The following is a 23,423-nucleotide window of genomic DNA, read 5'->3' as shown; positions in this document are numbered from 1 at the left end:
GTTAACATGTATTAGACATTATAAAGAAACTAGAAATTATTTAAAATATATGGGAGATTGTGTGTAGTTTATATGAAAATATGCTGGTGTCTGCTAAAAATCCTATATGTACTGAGGAAATAATGTATGTATGTTGTTTTAATTTTTTTAGCTTTATTTATTTTCTGCATATGAGTGTTTTGCCTCTATGTATGTATGGGCACTATGTATATGCCTGCTGTCCACAGAGCTCTAGAGAGGGTATCAGATACCACAGAACTAGAGCTATAGATGGCTGTGGGTAATAGAAGTTTTGCTTTCTTTAAAAACTCAGTTATTTGTAAACATTTTCTTTTTTTAATTCCAAGTGTGGGATTTTCATTTGGGCTTTAGTTTGTCTACAGCTGATAATTGCCTTGTGTGGGGCGTGGTCTTTGCCAGCTGGCAACAGCCTGTATCATGTGGTACAGAGAGAGGCATGGTCTTTGCCAGCTGCAGTTTAATTCTGAGGACTCTGAGGGGTATACATCCAGGAGCCTAGACATAGAAAGTGTGGCAGCTTGGAGGACAGAGGAAGAGAGAGACTCTTGGTGGTGGTAGCAGTTTGGAGAGGACAGAGAGAGACAGTTCAAGGTGGTGGCTTGGTGGACAGAGAAAGAAGGCTTCAGTTGCTCTTGATATCCTGACTATGGAGATTGGTATTGCCCCCAAAGAGCCCATTGACTCTAAGCAACCAGGAGAAGTAATGAGGTCTATGCCCCTTTCTCCAGCAACCTTTTTTTCTCTCCCAGCTAGTGTTGGCATGTCAATAGGGACTGGGGAGGAGAAGGGAGGTAGAGAAAGTAAATAACCCAAAATAAAATAGAATTTAAAAACTAGTGTCTATAGTTGTGAGCCACCATGTGGATGCTAAGGAATGAGTCTCAATTCTCTGCAAGAGCCAAAGGTGCCCTTAGCCACCGAGTCGTCTCTCCAGCCCTAATATATATATATATATATATATATATATATATATGAATGTAATATTGTGTGTGTGTGTGTGTGTGTGTGTGTGTGTGTACATGTGTGTGTGTGCTGCTACTTGCATGGCAGGGCATGCATGTGGATGTCAGAGAACAGCTTTGTGGAATCGGTTCTCTCCTTCCACTTCTGAGTAGATTCAGAAGTTGAGCTGGTCAGGCTGGAAGGGCAGTGCTGAGCCATCTCACAGGCCTGCCCAAACTGTGTGTATTCCTTTGTGATAAAAGTGAACATTTTAATATTTTATTTATACATATTTATTTATACATGAGTTAAAATTTATTCTTAAAATGTTTACACTTACTGAGTTATTACCATAATTGAACTCAATTCTTCTTCCAGGAAATGGAGAAAAAAAAAAACAACCCAAAACCCAAAACCCAAATAACAAAAAACCAAGGCCAGTACTTTGCTGACATTCAGGTGGAATGTTAAGCTTATTTCTACACTGAAATATTGTTTTGCTGCTTTTTATGTTGAGGCGCAGGCTGCATGCAGTCTGGGGTATTTAATGGGGGGGGGGCATTAATACGCAATAGTTAAATAGATTATTATTTAATATAATGTGTATTTTGCACTGGTTACCGAACAGCTCTCCCGTGACTTGGATTCCTATTTCATACACCAGCTCCGTGAATAGCAAGGAAAGAATGAGATGGTATTTAAAAAGTCATTTGTCATGTTTTAATGGCAGGCTCCTGTCGACCAAGAAGATGTTCACATGAGCTGGTGAACATGATGTGGCCCTCCCACATCAATCACTAATCAATCACTAAACAACACTGGAAACTGATCGCACAGTTCAAACCCTCCGGTAGCTAGAACGCTACCAATTTTCGAAGGTCACAGAGCGTTTCCTGTTCAGCAGAAGCCCAGAACATTCATCCCTTCTGAACACCTTCCTTCTTGCACTGTCAGAGGGGAGTTTGGTTTCTTCTATCCAGGGCCGAGCCTGCAAGATGCTGGAGTCAGCAAAAAGGAAGCAGAGAAATGAGTAATGCAGAGTGCAAAGGATGGAGCTGTGGGCGCAGGGAGGGCTGGCCCGGGAGGTGAGCACTTCATAACTAGTAGTTGTTATTTTAAGTGGTGGTTATCACCCCTATCAGCATTGATGTGTGTGCGTGTATAATCACCACTGCCACCTTCTTCAAGGTCCCCTGCCTTTCCCCGTCAAGATTTCCACCTCCAGCCAGCAGCTCCGGCCTGGGTGAGTCATTTCCAGAAGAGCCTTTCTGGAGTTTTCACGTCCCAGAAGACAGGAAATCCCCTTTGGAAATCCTTCTAGCAGCAGGGCCCACGGCCCTTTGCGCGCGCCCCCTGTGGGTGACGACCGTGCCCTCGGGTTTCGGGTTCCCGGGTTCGGGGTGCGGGCGGCCCCGCCCTCCACCCGCTGGGCCCGCCCAGCTCCTTGACGCGGGCGCCCTGCCAGAGGGTCCGCGGCTCTCCACGGAGGACCATGGCGAGGCTGAGCTGGGGATACGGAGAGCACAACGGTGAGCGCGGGCTCCAGCGGGGGCGGTGGGCGCGGGCGGGAGCTCTGAGTCCGGTGGGTGGATTGGGGACCTTGGGTCCGGTCCCCGCCTGCTCTCTCTGGAGCGGACGGGGGTGTTCGGTTCATTCACTCAGAAAGTTCACCGCTGTCCGGAGAAAGCCCGAGAGCTCAGAAGTCAGATGACACATTTGTAAGGAAGCAGAGACAACTTGAGCGAGGCAGGAGCACTGATCACTGAGTCACGGGACACCTTCCAGAAGCCCTCCGAGCAATCCTAGTAACTTGTAATTTGCATACTGACTTGAAGCTTACTTGGGGCTTGTTCTTCAGTCTTCCTTTTCAGAGACCAAGTTTTAGCAAACGATTGTAGAAATTCTAACATGTTGTATTTACCGATAATCATACAATGAGGTATGTTCTTATCTTCCTATGGTAAACGTATTAGAGATAGAACATTCTTCTCGTTTGTCGACTGAACTGATTGCTTCAAGTGATCATTCAAAAGAATTGCAGAGAAACCAGGAATGCATTGATAGAAGCCTTTCAAAATGGGGTTTGTCACTGATAATATCAGAAACTATGTTATTGGATAGTATTCTGCAGTATATTTTAAGGAAGTTTACTGAGAGTTTTTTTTTCCTTTTATTTATTTTTTTCCCTTTTGTGTTTTGAGACAGGGTCTTACTCTATAGCTTAGACTTGTTTGGAAAAATTTTATTTCTCACTGCAGCTTGCTTAAGATTGTTATGACTAATGTTGCCTTTAAAATGGCATCGGAGAAAGACTAGAATTCCAATAATGAAGCTTATAATTTGGGTGAGTGCCTTTTTGACCGAGGCCACGATAATAATCATACATTTTACTACCTGTTAGTTTGTGTTTTTGAAAGGCAATCTTAACACATTTTATTTTATATATATATTTTTATCTCTGACAGTGTCATTTTATTGTGGTTATTGGCAGTTATTAGGCGCTAGTGGGTGTGCCCTCACTGCGGTTAGGGAGAAGGTTGTGTTGGCCAGTAGGTTGTGGGTGTGCCCTAACAGATAGAAAAAGTTCTGATTTCAACACAATTCTTCCCCATAAAATTAAAAAATTCACCTTAGAGAGGGCATTAAGGAGGAGTCATTCTACCTTTTATTCATTTTTTAAAATGAGGAAGCATCCCCTTGCCCATTGTAGAAATGTTTGCATGTTGTGACACATGCATGTAAGGAGAACTCTGGAATTTTGGTTTCTTTTAAAAGACACAGAAATATTATAAGAAGGTGTTCTTGTTTTAATCCCCGGCGTGGGGATGTGGGGCTGCCTGAGACTGTCCTTAGCAGCTGACTATGATTCGCCTCGTGCTCTAGCAGTCGCTCGGGTTTGCCAGCTGCAGATATATTTTTTTTCTTCTGACATTTGGAATTCTGGGAACTTTTCAGAGGGCATATAAATGCTAGAGTCCTGAAGGGGAGAAGATGCTTTATCCCTTGTCAAGTACCTGAGCAACCTGTACAAGATCCATGGATTTTCAAAGTTAAAAAAAAAAAAAAATGGTTTTTCTCCACAAGACCTCAGTTCCAGTTACTCTGGTTCTTAAGATGAGAAGATGATTATTTATTACTGGCATTGAAGAGGAACAGACCTGGTCCAACCAGAACCAGGCAGGCTCTGTGGAGCCTTAGAGCCTTGCCCCTTGAAGCCTGTGAGCCCTTTTTCTGTGTTCTCCACCTCCTATATGACCTATATGACCCAACCTGACCTGGCCTGGGTCCATGGAGACTTGGAGCTTTTTTTTTTTCTTCATGAGAACTCCATTCCTGGGTTGGTGGTTGGTGGTTGTTCAGGGGGCTTGGTTGCAGTTTGTCAGCAGTCATGCCCAAAGAAAAAGAAAAGGAAAGAAATTAGATTCAAGGATCTCTTTCTGTCCTCTAGCCTTCTTTCTCTCCTATCCAGTGATAGGGGTGAAACTGGGGATAAGGGGTGATAAATGGTGGGAAAAAGAAGAATGAACGAAGTAGCAAAGACCAGCTACACATGCATTTCATGTCTGAACTCTGGTGCTTGTTAGATTAACTATCTGTAGTGGTCATGAAAGAGAAAGATTTGTTTTCAATAAGAATACAACATTGTGACTAGAAAGAGTACTCACGCAGAAGTGCTCTTTAAGAGCACTTTCTTCCTCCTCCTCCTCTTCTTCTATTTATTTATTTGTTTGTTTGTTTATTTATGACAGGGTTTCTTTGCAGTTCTTGGCTGTCTTGGACTCACTTTATAGACCAGACTGTCCTAGAACTCACAGCAATCCACCTGCCTCTGCCTCTCAAATAGAGGCATGCACCACCACACCCAGCTCTAAGATCACTTTTTTTTTATCTAATAAGAAAATGTAATGTCCTTTCTACAGTGTCTTTTGATGATTTTTAATGCAAAATCGCTACAGTCCAAAGTATCCGATTCACAGAAGGATGCGTTTTAGGCTGAATGTGTTACCGTGTGTTCATGACTCGCCTTTTTTCTAGAGACAATGTGAGCAACAGAGTTCTATCTTCTGACACGGCATAGGCATGTTTGGATTCTCTGTGTAACATTGCGTGTGTCTTGGGTGAACTGGTTGCACATCACAGGTACTTGAGCTGGGCTGAGTGACACTGGAGGGTGTCTGCGAGTGGTGTAACTAGCAAAAATGGCAGGCACCATCTTTAGAATGACTTCCTTCTTTGATGCTTAACATTGTCTCTTGTGTCTCTCTACTCTGTAAAGTTCTTAGTGTTGGGAGCAGCCAGGAACAGTCTTGGTTTTGAGTTGGAATTTCTTTGTTTGCAGCAGTGAATTGTACTTTTGTTTTAGTTTCCTGCTTCGGTACATTTGGGAAGTACTTTATAAAATGTAAATACTTTCACCTGTAAGGCACACCTTAATTCTGAAAACAAATTAAAGCAAATAAAATGTTTCTCATACCTCAAAATCCACTAGTCTTGGTTAAAATATAGAACTAGGGTTCTGACAGTGAGCATCTTACTATCTTACTAATCTTACTAATCTTTTTTTTTTTTTTTCTGGGGTGGGCAGTATCTGTGAGTGGGTGGCATGCTTGTATGTATAAGCATTTTTTTGTGTTCCGATGTATGTGGAGGCTAGAGATGGACCTTGGTTATCTTTCTCTTTTGCTTTCTACCACTTTATGCATTGAAGCAGGGGCTCTCTGTGAACCTAGAATTCATTGATTCTGTTAGTCTGACTACCCAGCTTTCTCTGGATACCCTCAGCCTCTAGTTCACACCTTATCTCCCCTAAGTGCTGGATTGCAATGAGCTGTCACACTCACCTGGCATTAATGTGGATGACGAGGGTCCACACTTTCACCCTCATGTTTGTACTCCAAGGACTTCCATGGAGTTGTCTTTCTTGCATCTTGTTACCAAATTAACTTGTTGAATGAAGAACTTACTTAGCCCTTTCCTTTTGGTCCTATGCATTTCAGGTCCTATTCACTGGAATGAATTTTTCCCCATTGCTGATGGTGATCAGCAGTCTCCGATTGAGATTAAAACCAAAGAAGTAAAATATGACTCCACACTCCGGCCTCTCAGTATCAAGTATGATCCTACCTCAGCTAAAATCATCAGCAATAGTGGCCATTCCTTCAATGTTGACTTTGACGACACAGAGGACAAATCAGGTTGGCTCTCTTTATTTGTTGTAAGACTTTGGATGGTTAGATTTATTCTTTTTTTTTTTCATTCTAAAAATTTCAAAATTGAAACATATTTTTCCATGTCAATTTAAATGTTATATATTTGGACCTTAAGATAATATTACCATGAAATAACAGAGAAAATGTGTAGAAAAAAAAGAATTTTGGATGATATTTTAAAGTTGGTCTTAGGTTGTTATTACTTAATAATAAAAACATTGGAGTTTAATAGTAATTTCACCTGACTGGTTCCTGTGGTGTTCTAGGATGCTTCCATTCAGAACTTCCCACACTGTGTTTTAACTGCCAGGTTAAAACAGGTTGCCAGGTTGGAATCTCTTGACTTCTTACATTAGTGATTTATTTGGAAGAGATTTCTTTTTAGAAATTCTAAACAGCAGTAAATAATAGCAGGTATGGCTTTGGAGAAATCATTACTTGTTTTAAAGAATAAAATGGAGACAATAGTTTATTATTTACTGACCTGGGATTGAAAATGAAATTAAAATTGGTCATGTGAAAACACAAAATCATTTTCATTAAAATTAATTATTGTTGTCTACCACTGTGGACCACACCTGGAATTCCTTCACTTCTGAGGTTCTTATCACTGTAGTTGGTGGTAGGACCCGGGAGAATGGAGCTAATAAATGAGGCAGACTAAGAAACTGAAAGAGCCATGAAAGAGCCAACTTTATGTAGAGCATCAGTCAACTTATACTCTGCAGGTTAAGTGGAGTCACATGTGTGAAGTGTCCAATCACAAGGGCAAGTCACACGTGATAGGCAAGCCTCACTTGGCAAAAAACATGTTTTTCCATAGAGTCATATAGAGGATAATGGCAGCAAGCAATAACGAGTAATCTGAAGTAAGCTAGCTCCTATTCACTACACCTGGGGGAAGCACAGAACGAATTTCAAGAACAATAGTTTGAAGAAACTGAGGTCACAAAACTTTCTTGTTTTCTTACAAGCAAAATTGCCATTATTAATCATGTACCATGGATTAGCTGTTTATTACGGACCCTAAAAACCTAGATGCTTTAAGCTTGCTTTTTCCTGACCTGATTCTTTTGGAAGAGTACCATTCAACAGGACAGTCCTCTCCACAATTAGGCATTCGCTGAAATACTGACCTGTCCAGTCTGGATATGTAACCTGTAAAACAATCCACGCCACTGCTAACCCAACTTAAACAGTGACCTCTACAGTGATTATTCTTGGATGTCTCTCTAACAATGTGTGTTTTTTGTATCACTTTCTTTCTCCAGAGCCAGCTTGCCTGACTTTCCTCCCAAAGTCAATTCCACATTGATTACTCAAGCACTCTAATCTCCTTTCTATCTGCAAGGGAATGACTTTTCGCCCAGCTCAGATTCTGTTATGCAACAGCAAGGAAGAAAAGTACAATAGAGCCCTTGAGTACTTTCCTTTAGATGCCATTCCGTTTTCAGTCAATGCAGGCTGTGCAAATGAACATTACTGGCGTCACTGAGGGGAATCTTGGTGAAACTGTTTGAAGACAAATCAACTATCTTATCCATTTATTCATCAGATATTTGTGCATCTTCTCTGGCAGTTACTAATGGTACATGGTTGTAAAAGCAGGATCCCAGTCTCTGCTTTCATATACGTGCAAACCAGTGCAAGAAGCTAAAGAAGGAATGTGTTTCACAGAGTAATATAAGAGCAAGCCCACAGACTGATCTAAATGTTGGTCTTTTTTTTGTTATTATTGTTGACAGTGCTTTGAAAATAGCTACCTTTTGGTATTATCATTTAAAAATTATTTGTATTTATGTGTGTGTTTGTGTGTGTGTATGCGTGTGTTTGTGTGTATATATTTCTCTGTGTGTGTGCCCGACATGCATTTGGGTGCTAATGGAGGCTAGAAAAGGCTAGAAAAGCTCCTCCCTTGGAGCTGCCTGCCACCTAGCATGAGTGCTGAGACCTGAATTTGAGTCTTAACTTTTAAGTCACTCCTCCCACACCGCTTTTCTGCATTATAAAGAAAATTTTCTTTATAAAGGTGGATACATTTTGAAATATACGACTCTGAAGAGTAATTTAAATATCTGTTGTTAAGTCTGTGTCTACTCCTTCTAACACAATTCTGTTGTATGTTGGAGTTTAGTGATTATTATGGTGTGTTCAGCCAGCATACAAGCTGCAGCAACCAACAGAATTAGGTAGAAAGAGTTTAGGACTCCCCTTTCTTCCCCCGCCTTTCCCTCCCTTTCTTTCCTCCCTTCTTTTCCTTTTCTTTAGTTTGTTGCACTTTTTACTCACTGGATAGCTCAGGGTGCTGAGGTTACAGGTGTGTGCCACCATGCGTAGTTTAGGACTCTTTTGTATTAAAGTGTGTTTTTTATATACTTGTGATAAAATTTTATTATCATAATCTCAGAGATGATATTTGCTGATGGAAAACTCTGAAATATACTTCATCAAAGTGACAAAGACATCTTGAATTTAAAGAAAATTAACTTTTTCCTGCATTTTATGTTTCCTCACAAATACAGCCTCTTAGCACAGCAGATGTGCCATTCTTCATGCTTATAGCAACAACCGTACATGGTAGCAATGGGTAGCGCATCCACAATGCTGTTATGTGCCAGACATTAGAAAGTGTTTTGCATATCGTATTTCTTCTATTTTCACAGTAGTCTTAACGAGGTTGCATCATTTTTTCCAGTAGTTAGACATATAAGTGATAGCTTAGAAGGTAGTGTTTGTCCAAGACCACACAGACATAGAAAGTCCACACCCTGGCCATCCAGATAGCCCAAAAAGCCTGTATCTAATCATATAACCTGTCCAGCTCTCCCAAGCTCACAATGAACCCTTTTTGTATTTCAAATTCTTATTCAGAAAGTCTGGCCTGCTCCCAGTTAAACAGAGTGGATTTTCACTTTTGGGAATTCAAATAGTTTCTCTTTGCTTTCTGTGGGTGAGTTATGACTTCCCAAGTTTTCCATAACACACTACATGGAGGCCTCTGTTTCCAGTGTTTTGTTTTCATTCCTCCTATATGTATCCCTCTTAGAAACTGAATGACACATTTGTAAGGACAGCAATGTGCTTAGTGGTTCAGGGGGAGGCTCTGGGTTTTGATGGGATACCTAAATATGTTATTTATTTATTTTGATACCCCTTTAAAATGTGTCGGCATTTAGTTCTGCGTGGAGGTCCTCTCACTGGAAGCTACAGGCTGCGGCAGTTCCACCTGCACTGGGGGTCAGCAGATGATCATGGCTCTGAGCACGTGGTAGATGGAGTGAGGTATGCCGCAGAGGTAAGCTGCTCACAGTGCCCACTGCAAAGGGGAAGTCTTCCATGGCCCAGGACATCCTCAGCTGCTTAGGCATCTCAGTGTCTGGGAAAGCTCCATTCACCCAACATGACAGCTCCAAATGTGCCTTTCATAGCCTTAAACTAGCCCCGAGAGCTCAGTATTTCTTATATGTTTAGAAATGAGCAAACTGAGTTTAACATGGTGTCACATGCCCGTAATCCCAGCATTGGGGAAGCAGAGGCATCAGGATCAGAACTTTCAGCCCAGCAGCCTAGAATATATGACAAGATTCCATCTGATAAAATAAAACCAAATAGCAATAACACCAAAAATATCAAGAAGTGTTTGTTGGAGTGGGAGCAGTGGTAAATCAGAGATCAGGAAAGAGTAAGTTATTTATCCATCTAGGAAGAATTATGATGGGTTCATTGAAGGTGACATTAAATTTTTTCTGTTGGAATTTTTGAAAGGCCAGAGAGAAGCAAAATATTTGTATTATGTTCAGCTTTGTACATATTTGATCCAGATCCAAATCATGAGAAATAAATAAAGCTCGTACTCTATACATGACAGCTATGGTGCTTAGGAATAAACTGTAAAGACACAAACTCCAGATTGTATTTTTGGGTATCTAATGCAACCTCTTCTCACTATTCAGAACATCAGGAGACAGCAGGAACTTAATGGTCATTGTCTTGTTTGCATTTTGCGGGTAAGGGACTACTTTTTGTTATAACTGCATTCTCTAGGAATTCCCTACCTATTCTAATCTTCTGCTTCAATGACAGACTGTGATATACCTCATTTTCATGCCATTAAATAGCACTGAACTTCACCCAGAGATGAAAGCCAAATCTTCCATGCCTCAGTGAAGACTGAGTGAAACAGTCTCGGCTTGTGATTTTTTTTTTTTTCCTAGGCAAGACTGGACAGTTACCAGTCCTTACAGATTCCCTTCATCTTCTCATACTTTCTGAGATATGGTTAGATACCTAGGATAGCCCGCTGTCCAGAAAATCCAACAAAAGGAACTTCTTTTCCAGTTTTATTGTTTGTATGGATACCTGGCCTTTGAGGCCATCTAACATGTCCCTTTCTGTAGTACCTGCTCTGTCCTCGGGGGAGAGGAATGACGTGATAGCTGCTCAGTCCTCTGGCAATAGTGATAGTGGGTGATCTGAAGAGTGGTCACGGGGTAGGGAAAGTCTTCTTCAAGATGGCATGTAAGTTGAGCCAAAAGGACAAGGAGAAAACACTGTGAGGAAAATATAGACTTGGAGTGCTTTCCAGGGAAGGGCAATAGCAAAGAAAAGTGCTGTGCAGTAGGAATGAGGTCAGCATGCTCAGGGAGAGATAGGCTTCCCTTTATAGGACTGGGACTGACTGGTAAGAGAGGAAGAGGGGTGGGCACTGTTCTACAGAGCAATGGCTTGTTCTGTTTTCTAGTCTCTAAAACATGTCTGACGGCCAAGTGGGCCACATTCTGTTGTGGGGCAAATGTTGAAGGAGGGAGACAAAGCAGATGACTGTGAGGAGTTGAGGGGAGCAGCAGCGGTAATCTGGCAGGAGTGTGATGGTGCTGGAGAGCTCTATGGCATACTTGATAGGCCGTGCCAGTGGGACTTGCCTGTACCATGGGTGTTGAGCTCCAGCAGGCTGTGGATACCAACCTGAACTTTAAAGAGGACGTCAGTGCTAAAGATGCTAACATCTGGGAGACAGTCATATTTGGCCTAAGGTTCAGGAAAACCTCTTCCTGCTCAGCAGTAGAAAGAGCTCCACTGTGTTAATTAGCTTTCCTAGGCACCTTTGTTTAAAGACATAGCTGTAGTTGGTATGTCCCATTATGAAAAAGAAACAAAAGAAAACAAAGACACTTTAAATTGTAACATGAACATGTTATGTTTCAACTGTGATTTGTGGCATTTTAGAGAGAGGTTAAAGAAACCTGATCCTGAAAAATTTTATATCAAGACATGCAATGGTGGTTTGAAGGGGCATGGCCTCCATAGGCTCATGTATTTGAGCACTTGGTCCCCTGTTGGTGACACTGTTTGGAAAGGTCTAGGAGGTGCAGCCCTGCTGGGAGAAATGTGTCACTGAGGACAGACTTTGAGGTTTCAAAGCCTCTTGCCATATTCAGTATTTACTCCTCTGCTTTGTGATTGTGGTTCAAGATATGAGCTCTTAGCTTCCTGCTTCAGCCATCATGCCTAGTGTCTGCGTGCCATGCTTCCCCACCATCACGGTCTCAAACCCTCTGGAGCCTTAACACATTTTCTGTAACTTGCCTTAGTCATGGTGCCTTATCACAGCAACAGAAAGGAACCGATGCACGTGCAAATCTAAAGACTAGGTTAATAGTCTGTGGAAACAATTTTTGTTGGGTCAGAACTATCCCCCATAAGCCTGTGTATCAAAGGCTTCCTCCTCAGGAGTGTGTTATTGAGCGATTGGTGAACCTTTAGAGAGGAGTGGCCTTAGAAGAAGTCCTTAGGTCATTAGCAGTGTGCCTTTGGCAGGTAGTGGGACCTTGTGCCTTCGCGTGCCTCTTTTGCTTCCTGGTGATGAGTTTTGCTCTCCCAGGCATTGGAGCTGAGATATGCATCTTTGCCACAGACCAGAAAGCCCAGCATTACATGATCATGAACCTTTGAAACCAGGAACCAGAATAAGACTTTTCTACTTATAAGCTAATTATCTCAGGAAAGATGAAAGTTGACACATTAATGCAAAAGAAGCATAAATGAGATGTCTTCAGTCATGGTAGATTTTTGTTATAGCACTTGGCAGCATATTTTGCATATCACAAACATTCAGTTTAAAAAATGCCAAAGTTAAACAGTACTATTATTTAGAAATGACTTTACCAATAAGAAAGAATCTTTTTGTTATATTCTTAAACAGAGTCTCACAATATAGCTCTGTCTGGTCTGAGACTCACTGTATAGACTAGGGTGGCCTAAAACTTACAGAATCTACCTGTCTCTGCTAGCACTCAATTGCTTGGATAAAAGGTATGAGCTACTATGGCCCTGTGGGAAGAATCTTATTCTGATTATTGTGAGAGCTAGTTTCTTATCATCACCTCAAATTAAGGTCCCTGTTATTCAGGAAGTATTCGTTTGTTAATTTGTTTACTTTTAATGCAAAAAAACCATCTCAATATATAAAAGTGATACCAGTTCCTCTGTGAAGGTATTATAAAGCTATGTGGGAGAGAAGAGGATGTTTTAAAAACAGATTTTTCTCACTCTGGTTTCTGATCATATTTCATACAGTTGTTTAGCCAGCAAAAGGTTGTCTACAGAAGAGATTTCCTTCTCTGTATTTACTCACTCATTTTCTAACCAGTTGTGTTCCTAACCCTTTGATGCTGTTTCTCACTAAGCAAGCTATTTAAGGAGTTGTTGTAATTGGCACAGAGCCATTTGAAACAACTTCAGCACCCTCATCGGCCCATCCCCACAGTGGAACGTTCTTTATCTTTTCTAAGCCCTGTGAGCCTTGTTTCATCATTCAGTGTTTTCAGGGTTCTTTCCTCCCCCAGCTATCTCACACCAACTTGGAACATGATACAGAATCTACCTTTGTATATTTCTATCTGGATATCCCTTTGTATCCCTTGATTATACATGATTGTTGCATTATTTTATAGTTTTATAGTCGACTGTCAGTGATAATTCTTATCTAACCATAAACTCCCCATAATAGTTGCCTATAAAATGTGGTGTTTGAAGGATGAAGATGAAAGTATTTATTTGAATATACTAAATTCTCTGTGACAATTGGATGTGAGGGTGATTTGAGTATGAAGGCTGAATGACTGGCCCTTTTCCTGAACTGCCAAACATATCCATAAGGATTCTTTTCTGAGGTGGTCGCTGCTATCATCAGGTCCCTGCCTATAACAACATGGCCTGGCCTTTATCATTTATGATAGGAACTAAGTCTTTTGGCATGGCATGTTGATTGCCCTTTGGCTTCTCTCTGTCTTTTGGTAGTCAGCATCGTTACTGTCGTATTTCTCTGTGTTTGGGATACTTTACTGATTATACAGTCTAATGTGTTCATTTTCTTTGGGATTTGCAAATGTCTACTGTGTGAGAATTAAGTTGCAAACTAGGTGGAGTCTTTTCAAGAGTCTCAAGTTCTTTCACTTCTCTCTTCCTCCTGCTAGCACCAGCTGCCCCTTTCTCTTTATGCTCAAACACCTTTTATTCTTTGGCACAAAATCTCTCTTTCCCCATCATAACTTGCTCTTGGAAAGACTGGAATGTATTTACATAAGGCTGTAAATGTAAACTGTGTGTGTCAGTCAGCTCAATACAATCGTGGCAATATTGCCTACATCAGAACACTACTACACAATGTATGCAATTATCATTTAACAAAACAAATAATCTAACAACAAAAATATTTATCACCAAAAAAACATTTATCTAGTTCTAAAATAGTTTATCATATGGTAATGCAAATTTCCCAGCCACAAAACGTGAAACTACAATGATGAACATCTAACAGGTCAGTTTCAGAAGCAACCTTGTTATTCTCAGGAGCCACTTTATAGGAAGTTGACTTCTCCCACCTGTGGAGCCCAGGCACATCAGTGGGCTCTGTGAGCAGCTGGAATCTGACACATATTCCTTCTGGTCTCATTTTTAAGATTAAATTGGGAGGATAAATTCAAGGTCTGCATGAAGAATTCCTTCTGCAATTAAGGGCTCAGCACTAGACACTGACATCAATGCTTAGCTTGATATGCTTATGCAAATGTTTGAACTATGTTGTGTGTTTTCTTTCCAGCTCCATGTTGTCCACTGGAATTCAGATAAATACCCCAGTTTTGTAGAGGCAGCTCATGAGTCGGATGGGTTGGCTGTCCTGGGAGTATTTCTACAGGTGAGAATCCACTGTTTCATTTTATTTTAAATAACACGACATTCAACTAGTTTTAAATAGCAAACTAGTTCTAAACTAGTATTTTCCTTTTGAAGTAAAAAGTTTTATAATAGTTTGGGAACAGGGTCAAATTATTTTTCAAATTGCCAGTTGAGGATTTGTATGTGAGTAGCAACTGCTTCATCAGCAAAAATAGCAACAGAAGTAACTGGTGAAATCCTAAGAAGAAATCTAGGTTCTACTGGTTCTTGATTTCAACACTTAGAGCCCTTAGAGGAAAATTCAGTCTCCTGATTCTTGAGGCACTTGCTTGACCACATTGGCAAATCATCTCAGAAAAACTGATCAGGTTGTTTTTGAAAGAAAAAAAAAAAAAGAGGACTGTGCTTCTCCTATTCTAATATGTGTGTGTGAACAGGCAAGTCCTGCCATCACACCTGGGGACAGTTTCTTACAGGGTGTGCACTTTTTCCATGCCTCATTATCTGTGTGGTGTTGTAACTTGTGAAATGGGTGGGGCTGCGAGGCAGAGACTGGGAGTGATGTGGGAAGCAGAGGCAACTAGGACTTTATCCATGAAGTCAGGGTAGTAGGAACAGGATCTAGGAATGACAAGAGAAGATTCTTGAATCTTATAGGGTTTTAAATCCTTCGATAGATTGAAAATACTCCTAGTAATGAAAGGCATAAATTTTATGTATTTGTGTGTTTAGGATGCTCATCAGGATAGAGCCCCTTGATTTGTGACTTCAAGTAACTTTAGGCTGCAAGTAGGAGATTTAAGATTTCCTGAAAGATCTGGTAGCAACCCAGTCTGTCTGTATGTGAATGTCACAGCTGGCTTAACAGTCACTTTCCTGAGCAGGGTTTCTCCCAAGTTAACCAGTTCAGAGTGTTCAAGAGGTAAGCGTGCTTGTGGCTTTTCCAGGGGATCCGAGTTCAGACTCTATTCAGATTGCTCACCAGGGCCTGGAATTGCAGCTCTAGAGAACACAATGCCCTCTTCTGGCCTTCTTGGGCGTCCACATATATATGACTGATACACACACACACACACACACACACACACACACAAATAAATAAATATAAAACAAAACTTTTATATACAATTGGTACATGTGAAGCTATTACTACCAGCTTTGGAAACAACCTGAATATACAGTCTAGAATCCCTGTAATATTATTTGGTTTTAGACTCTACTGGCACAATCAGCTTGTCAGATAGAGATGGCTGGACTTTTACTACTTTGTGGGTTTCTTTTTCTTCTTCCACCCTTCTCCACTCTTTCCCATCCTTTTAACCCCCTGACAGTAGACAGGAGAAAAGAAAGGATAGAGGAGAAAGGGGGAAAATTTATCATTAGACTACTTACTGCTGATTAGGAGAGTAGAGTTTCTTGGGGGCAAGTTTGATCTTCACTGTCAGAATATCTAGTTTTTTTTTTTCTTGTTGTTTCTTCTTTGTGTATAATGACTTAACAAACCAAAGCCAATGGCAACCCACAGCAATTAATGGCGTCCAACTGCCAACCATCCACTCCCCTATGGGGGCTCAAGCATGTATACATCCTCTGAAAAGCTCCCAGAATTGCAAATGTCACACACTCACAAAAATTATCCACAGTTGGCAAAATCATGGCCCTGCTAAAGCATGAGGCAAATCACAGTCTGCTGCTGCAAAGCAGCTACGTATTTCCTCACCTGGGATTAAAATGAAAACATATTCTTACAATATTTCTGTGTTTTTTTTTGTTTTTTTTTTTTTATGAACTGAAATTCCAGAATTCTTACTACAAATAGAAGAGAACTTTGCTGTACAACAGTTGCTGCAGGCGTTGAGCCTATTCTGGCTTTTAGGAAATAATCAAAATGTAATGATTGAAATAAAGTGCTTGTCTGTGTGTGTTATGACTTACTCCTGTAGCTATTTATGTGTTGAAATTTCACATTTTTAGATTGGGGAGCACAATCTTCAACTGCAAAAGATCATTGACATTTTAGATTCCATTAAGGAGAAGGTAAAATTAATTACTATTAATTAATGACTATTGGCTTTCTTCTCTCCTGAATTCTTTTATCTTCTTTTGAAGTCCTACTCAGTAGACACAGCATATCCTACATTCTTTGAAGCAAGTTTCAACTTACCAGACCAATACTGCAGAAATAATTTACTTTCACTTATCTTTTCAAAGTTGTAAAGAGCCTGATATCTAAAATATCACCAATAAATCAATGCAGATTTAAGTTCTAATATCATACTTTTATAAAGAAGACAAATTAGAACTTATTTAAAAGACTATTTATGTAAAATAATTTTTTTCTGATTCAGAAATTCTCTATAATTTCATACTAGTCTGTTACTCCTTTTGGAGCCCAGGCTGACTTTGAACTCATGATTCCCCCTTTTTCTACCTCTTGACTGCTAGGACTATAAGTATATGTCATTATACCTGATTTTCTTTTCCTTCTTAAATAAATTTATAGAATTCACTACTTTATCTGACCTTTTCTGGATTAGGCAGAAATTTGTTTTTCTAAAATATTAATGGATGATAGTAATTACACAGTGAATGTGTGTGTGTGTGTGTGTGTGTGTGTGTGTGTGTGTAGCTATCTCCTTTGTAATCTGTAACAATCCTCTTTTTCTTTCTCCCTAGGGGAAACAAACCCGATTCACAAATTTTGACCCGTTGTCTCTGCTTCCACCATCCTGGGACTACTGGACATACCCTGGTTCTCTGACAGTTCCACCTCTTCTTGAAAGTGTCACATGGATTGTTTTAAAGCAACCTATAAATATAAGCTCTCAACAGGTAAGTTAATTCTTCGAAGTTGATGGTGTTGTTATCAGAGGAAACTTCTAAATCATTTTTAACACTGTTTTTATTTCTGCCATATTTTGAAGTCTGACATTTTCTTTTATTAATTAGGTGAATGGTTGGACTAGGTAAGATTTGCATCCCCACTTCCTCTCTCTTTCCCTTTCTCCCTTCTTTCTTTCATTCCATCAGATCATTCTACATAGCCTAGCTTAGCCTTGAAATTGGGATCTTTCTGCTTCAAACTTCCAGGTGCTAGGATTACAGGTATGTGTCACCATTGGAGGCACATGGTTTTGATCTCTTAACCTCTGAGCTATCCCTCTAGACCCTGGTTTTGATGTCTTTATTGACCTTCTGTATAACTTTTACTTTAATAACTGCAGAAATGTTACGTGCTTAAACTTTAAGTGGTTCTCAACCTGTGCATTGTGACCCCATGGGGGGGCACATATCTGATATCTGCACAGTAGATATTTACATAACAATTTATAACAGTAGCAAAATTACAGTTATGAAGTAGCAACAAAAATAAGGTCATGGTCGGGGAGGTCAATACAACATGAGGAACTGTATTAAAGGGTTTCAGCATTAGGAAGGTTGAGAACCACTGGTTAAAGTCTTTTTGAGTATAAAACATCATTTTAAAGCCCTGATTATTATTTGTTTTTGTTTTTGTTTGTTTGATTCATTTGGGATAGAAACAAACAGATACAGAGAGGACAGCTAGTAGAAAGGTGTCTCAAAAAAGGCACCCCTCTCCTCCCTCCTTGGTCCCTAGACTGCTGCTTCCACAGATTCAGAACACTGACATCAGGGCTAGGCACAGCTCCCTGAGAAACGTGCATGGCTAGTTGCTTGGAGAAGAGGAAACATACTTTAACCTTCAAGATGGTAGCTCTCTTGTCAAGGGTTTCTACTGCCATAATGAACGTTGACTTTTGGCTTTTGTTGACAAAACTTTTGTGGTACTGCCTGACAGAATGCTGCTAAGAGGCTCCAGCCAGCTGTGCCCTCCTTGGTAGAGCATTTACTCAGATGTTTTTCTTTGTATATTTTTGTTTATCTTTCAAAGTGATGGGGATAAAACACAGGGCCTTGCTCATGCGAAGCACTTGGTCACTGAGCTGCACCCCAGGCCTCATTCTTCTGTTATATATGATTGTTGAGCCCTCAGAGTAGGCCACAGGATCTAGAATTTAAGGATGTCCTAAGTCCTTAGAAATGTGTTCCTGAATATTGAGTTTCTTAGCAGATAGTGTCTTGTGTCTGTTCAGCTTTTTAGAATTAGGCACTGTAGTCTTCAAAGCATGGAGTCTAGTTATTTTTGTAGTGAGTTACCACACCTAGGCCTGTGTATGTGTCTGTGCATTCTTCACTTTACCTCCTCAATTTAAGTCTGGCTTACATTTCCATAGTCATCTCAGGACAAGGTTTCTGTTGGGGTGAGCACTGAAGTTTTGCTGAGCGCTCTCCCTCATTGCCTTTATACTTAGGGTTATAGACAAATAACTGCTTAGTGCATAGTTATTAAAATACTTCATAAACATTTGGATAAAATCCAGGGCTCCGGGGCTGGAAACATGGCTAAGCACTTAAGAGTACTGGCTGCAATACCAACAGAGAAGCTCACATGGTCTGTAATTCCCATCCCAGGAGTCCAGTGCCCTCCTCTGGCTTTCGTGGGAGCCAGGCATGTGAGTTGTGCACAGACATATGAGCAAACAAAACACTCATATACATTAAATGAATGAGTAAATAAACATTAAAAATCCAGGAGCCCTATAAATTTTGTTCACCTAATAAGAAAAAAATAATGGCCTGATACTGATTCAGTGGCCTGAGAGAGTTGATTTTCTTCCTTTCACTTGCTAGTTGTTTACTTTTGCTCATTTGTTAATCTTCACTAACTTAGGTATGATAGCTTCAAACTTGCTCATGGCAAGTGGATAATGTTTCTTTTCATAGTTCAAGAACATCTTTATTCTTTAGACACTTGGGAAATAGCTTTTTATTATTGCTATTGTTTTTATCCAATCGGTGGGTGATTTAGAAGAAAACATTATCAAAATACACAATTTAGTTCTTTAAAAAGAATAAAATCAACCTTACTAAAGTAACTCCCTACAAAGTTAAGGATTATAATTGCCTCAACTGTGGATTCACTGCTGGGTTTTATTTGAGGCTTGTTGAACTAAAATTGTTAAGGCGACTTTTCATGCATGCAAGTATGTGAAAGAATAGCTTAATAGTACATCCCCCATGGATTGGCAGTTTCTTCTGAAACATTAACTTAATTGACTGCAGCTGGGACACTGTCAGCTATTTCATTCTTAACCAGACTGAGGGAGATATTTAATAACCACTCAAATCACTATTAAGATTTAAGGAATGAAGAAAAGAATATTTTAAAAATCCAATTGAAACTTAATCATGAGGAAAGAAAACTCTGAGATGAAGCCCCATAAGAGGCCATGCCGTGAAATAGTGAATGAGGATGACTTCCAAGATGTGAAGGTTGTCAAAAGCAAAAGGAGACTGAGAAAAATAACAAGAAAGGTCAAAGAAGTGGACGGGAATTTGGCTCTGTGGCGGTAGAGCACTTGTCTAGTGTCCCGAACCACTTTGGGTTCAGTCCTTAGTGCTGCAAAACAGAAGAAGCAAAGGGACAAGTCATTATTAGGCACAAACAAAGGCCATTTGAGTAAAGGAGAAATTAGTCAATGATGCCATGTTGATATGCGACCAACAATTATGGAAAGTTTGCCATATAATGTAAGATGTGGTTCATAGGAAAACTGAGTCTGGGTTAGGTGGGAAATACTTGTAGTCTCTTTGCAGTAGATCTGAAAATCTCAGTTATTCCTAAAATATAAAGCTTATCTAATACAAACAGTGGTGGTTACTGATTTTTGAAGCTACATTCTGAAATATTTATACTGAAATTATACAATGTCCAGAATTTGGCTCAAAGTCATCTGGATTGAAGAGAGAGACTGGGTGGGAGTATGGATTGAGATCTAACTATATATTGGTGATTGAAACATCCATGTTACTTTATTAATGTTTCCACAATAAAACTAGGGAAAACAGATTAAAGTAAAAAAAATTGTAAAGATAGAAATGCAATTTACTTCTGTGGCTCATTCATGATTTAGCTGACTTATTTGTTAAAACTTTCCAGCTGTCCCTTGAGATTATCATTACTAAGACAGGGTAAGTACATTGTCGATAAGTCATTTGAGGGATTAAATTAAATCTTGTGGTGTAAAGCACTTAAGCACAGTGTCTGTCTCCCTATGTTCCAGAAGAGAGCTCATGTTGATTATTACTCAACCTTGGCAGGCAGTGGAGAGTTCTTAAACATGGCTGAGTACAAGTGTGACATGAAATTACTTAGAGGACTTTGCGCAAAAAAAAAAAAAAAAAAAAAAAAAAAGGACTTCATCTTGCTGGAGTTGCTGTTCAAGGAAGCAAAGATGTTAGTGTTGGAGCCCAGAAAGCCTGCAAAGCAGGTCACACCCACCTCAGCCTCCAGGAGGTACCGAGATGTCCCTGCCAAGAATGGGTGGGTGCTGAGTCAGCCTTGTGAAAGGGGGCATGTTTTCTGCCTGAATGAGCCTGTGCCTACACGAGGAGATAAAATATCTTAGCCAGCCAGGTAGGTCATGAAGCCAAAAGAAACTAACCTCAGCAGGGCTTGGCACATCCTACCTGGCTGGGCCAGGTGATGGGGAGAGTACGAAGACAGACTTAGGACTATTAACAAATGAACAAGCTGGCAGAAGAGAGTTCTACAGTAAGATGCAGTTCTACACTGGTGAGGATAAAGAGATACAGAAGTGGGGATCTATAACGAGCTTCTAGAGGAACTGAATGTGTGTGTGTGTGTGTGTGTCTGTGTGTCTGTGTGTCTCTGTGTGTGTGTCTGTGTCTGTGAGTGTGTGTATGTAAACGAAAGACAGGTCTTCTGAGCAATCAGTGACATCACTGGGGAGGCATGTTGTCCTGAGAGGCTCACAGATTCAATGCTGAGGTTGAACTGCATTCTCAACACCATCACCATGACTTGGGTTATGGCCAGGGTGACATTACCCTCTGACACTGGATTTCATCAAGGACTCTTTCTCATAAGTCTTATCTGTTTTCAACTAGAGTGATCTACTCTAATGAAAATGACTATTCATAAGTTGTAATCATTTGTTTCCTCATACCCCTGTCTGGGATCTTTAAGAAGAGGAGAGAATTTCATTTGTGAAAACACAGATCTGATTCTGAGTGGATGACTCTGTGTCCACAGGCCATGGTTTTAAACTACTGTGTGAGTGGTGAGAGTCTGTCTCTCCTCTGCCTCCCTCCTGGTTGATACTGTACAAGAAATGAAAGAGAATGGAAGCTTAGCTGACATGGCTCTGGGATTAGCAAACTAAAAATGGGTGGAGAACAAAGGCTCTCCACCTAACAGTTTACTAGTTTGTCTTCATCAAAACACTGCAAAAATGAAAAGAAACAGCAAACTTTGTTCTAGTAGGCAGTGTATTTTTGTAGACCTCCTGAGGCCAAGATTATTCAGGGAATTTAGCCAATATTTATTTTATCACTGTAGACTTTTGCTAAAAATTAGCAGACAATACTAAACTTCTCCAAATTACTGGCATTTCATAAATCACATTTACAACAGACAATATGTGTATAGAACTTTGCAGCAATTACAAGTAGTGCGTGAAGTTATGTTTATTGACATGCAAATATGCTTATAGCATGCGGTATGTGGAAAAACCAGACTTCAAACATCAGGTATGTTTGAGCAAATTTTTGTAATAAAATATGTCATATGTGTGTTGTGAGAGGGGACATGTGGAAAACCATTCTGCAAATCCCAGTGGGTCTATGTAGAGCACATCCCACTTTTACAGCTTTGATCTTCAAGTGAAGAATGTTTCTGTACTTGATTTTGGATTCATCATTATTTATATACCGAGGAATATCTAACAGAACAATTCTTGATGATCTGTGGCCTATAATTTAGAAATTTTTAAAAATTTTTATTTATATTTATTTTATGTACACTTTATGGTGTTATGTACATTTTATGTACCTACACGAGGGTGTAAAACTCCTGGAAGAAGAGTTATGGAAAGTTGCGAGCTGCCGTGTGGGTGCTGGTAATTGAACCCAGGTCCTTTAGGAAGAGCAGTTAGTGCTCTTAACTGCTGAGTCAAATCTTCAGCCCCTAGTAATTTAGAAATTTTACATTGCAATATTTTTAGTTGCGGGGAGAGGAAAGACTATTTAACTCTTTTACCTTTTCCATACACTTCGTTAAGATTGGCGAGACTTTCTCTAGTGAAATTAATTCTGCTCTAATTTTCAACAGCTGGCCAGATTCCGAAGGCTCTTGTGCACAGCTGAGGGTGAGGCTGCGGCTTTTCTGTTAAGCAATCACCGTCCGCCACAGCCTTTGAAGGGCCGAAGAGTGAGAGCATCTTTTCATTAGCAGCCAGCAGTGGGTCAGCCCCTCCGGGAACACAGAGGTCACCCATAAAACAGCTCAGACGTTCCTACTGATGGCTTTTCTAGACTTTCAGGTTTATGCTTTCCCAGCGGCTTCTGCACCACAAAGAAAACCAGCGGTCTGACATAACCTAGCTCCTCACGCCTAGATTTTCACCAAAGCATGTCCAATCAGTAAACACTGTTGAATGCATATTAAAACCACAGAGTACATCTGCTTCAGCCTTTATGACAAACCTCAACCTTGTTGTAGCCTTTGGCTGACCCTATCTCATTTAATAGTGTTTGGTAAAAACTTAAAATTCACTTTGAAATGGTATGAATTTCTAAATAATCAGTTCTTACAGTTTTGATATTATCCTGATTAATCAAGAGTATATGTTTCCTTTAATACATTTTTTTTCTCAGATTCTCATTGTGTGTTGTAATATAGTGTATGACACAAGACATACAAGGATTAGGATAGAATAATGTGCCCATGACTCTGATCAAAGTAACCTACAGTTTTATGAAGACTCCCTCAGGTTATGAACAGCTATTTAAGGCATTTCAGGTAATATATTCATCTAAGAATGCTAATGACCACCTAGGTGATGAGTGATGGATTTCATGGCAATGGTGGTTGGCTCATGGCATAAATACATTTTAGACCGGAAGCTTACCTAGTACCCCTGCAGCAGAACTGCCCTGAGCTAATGAACAGGTTCCTACATTTGCCCC

General features: G+C 40.1%; 1 protein-coding gene across 7 annotated transcripts; it reads left to right on the top strand.

Moving 5' to 3' along the window:
- The first annotated feature begins 1,905 nt into the window (after positions 1 to 1,905).
- On the top strand, positions 1,906 to 23,112 carry Ca13 (carbonic anhydrase 13). Of its 7 annotated transcripts, XM_060385756.1 has the most exons (10): positions 1,906 to 2,048; positions 2,152 to 2,206; positions 5,961 to 6,158; positions 9,350 to 9,468; positions 10,127 to 10,180; positions 14,275 to 14,370; positions 16,326 to 16,388; positions 17,028 to 17,183; positions 17,301 to 17,317; positions 22,567 to 23,112. In XM_060385756.1, exons 1-10 carry the CDS (start codon positions 2,013 to 2,015, stop codon positions 22,625 to 22,627), a joined length of 855 nt encoding a protein of 284 aa, XP_060241739.1. In that variant the 5' UTR covers positions 1,906 to 2,012; the 3' UTR covers positions 22,628 to 23,112. The 7 variants fall into 7 exon arrangements, with proteins under 7 accessions (XP_060241739.1, XP_060241738.1, XP_060241741.1 ...); XM_060385755.1 differs by lacking the exon at positions 17,301 to 17,317 and having other exon boundaries at positions 1,912 to 2,048; XM_060385758.1 differs by lacking the exons at positions 10,127 to 10,180; positions 17,301 to 17,317 and having other exon boundaries at positions 1,916 to 2,048.
- The last annotated feature ends 311 nt before the right edge of the window (positions 23,113 to 23,423 follow it).

Source organism: Meriones unguiculatus, chromosome 6, assembly GCF_030254825.1.
Source record: "Meriones unguiculatus strain TT.TT164.6M chromosome 6, Bangor_MerUng_6.1, whole genome shotgun sequence".
Lineage (NCBI taxonomy): Eukaryota > Metazoa > Chordata > Mammalia > Rodentia > Muridae > Meriones > Meriones unguiculatus.
The sequence above is the reverse complement of the archived record's forward strand: the minus strand, read 5'-3'. Positions and strand labels throughout refer to the sequence as shown.

Excerpts from the sequence above, each read along its gene's own strand:
- Ca13 (XM_060385755.1), top strand. The coding sequence starts at position 2,013 with ATGGAGCTGTGGGCGCAGGGAGGGCTGGCCCGGGAG. Across the intron at positions 9,469-10,126 it reads GAGTGAGGTATGCCGCAGAG|AACATCAGGAGACAGCAGGA; the intron begins GTAAGCTGCTCA and ends CTCACTATTCAG. Across the intron at positions 10,181-14,274 it reads GTCTTGTTTGCATTTTGCGG|CTCCATGTTGTCCACTGGAA; the intron begins GTAAGGGACTAC and ends TTTTCTTTCCAG.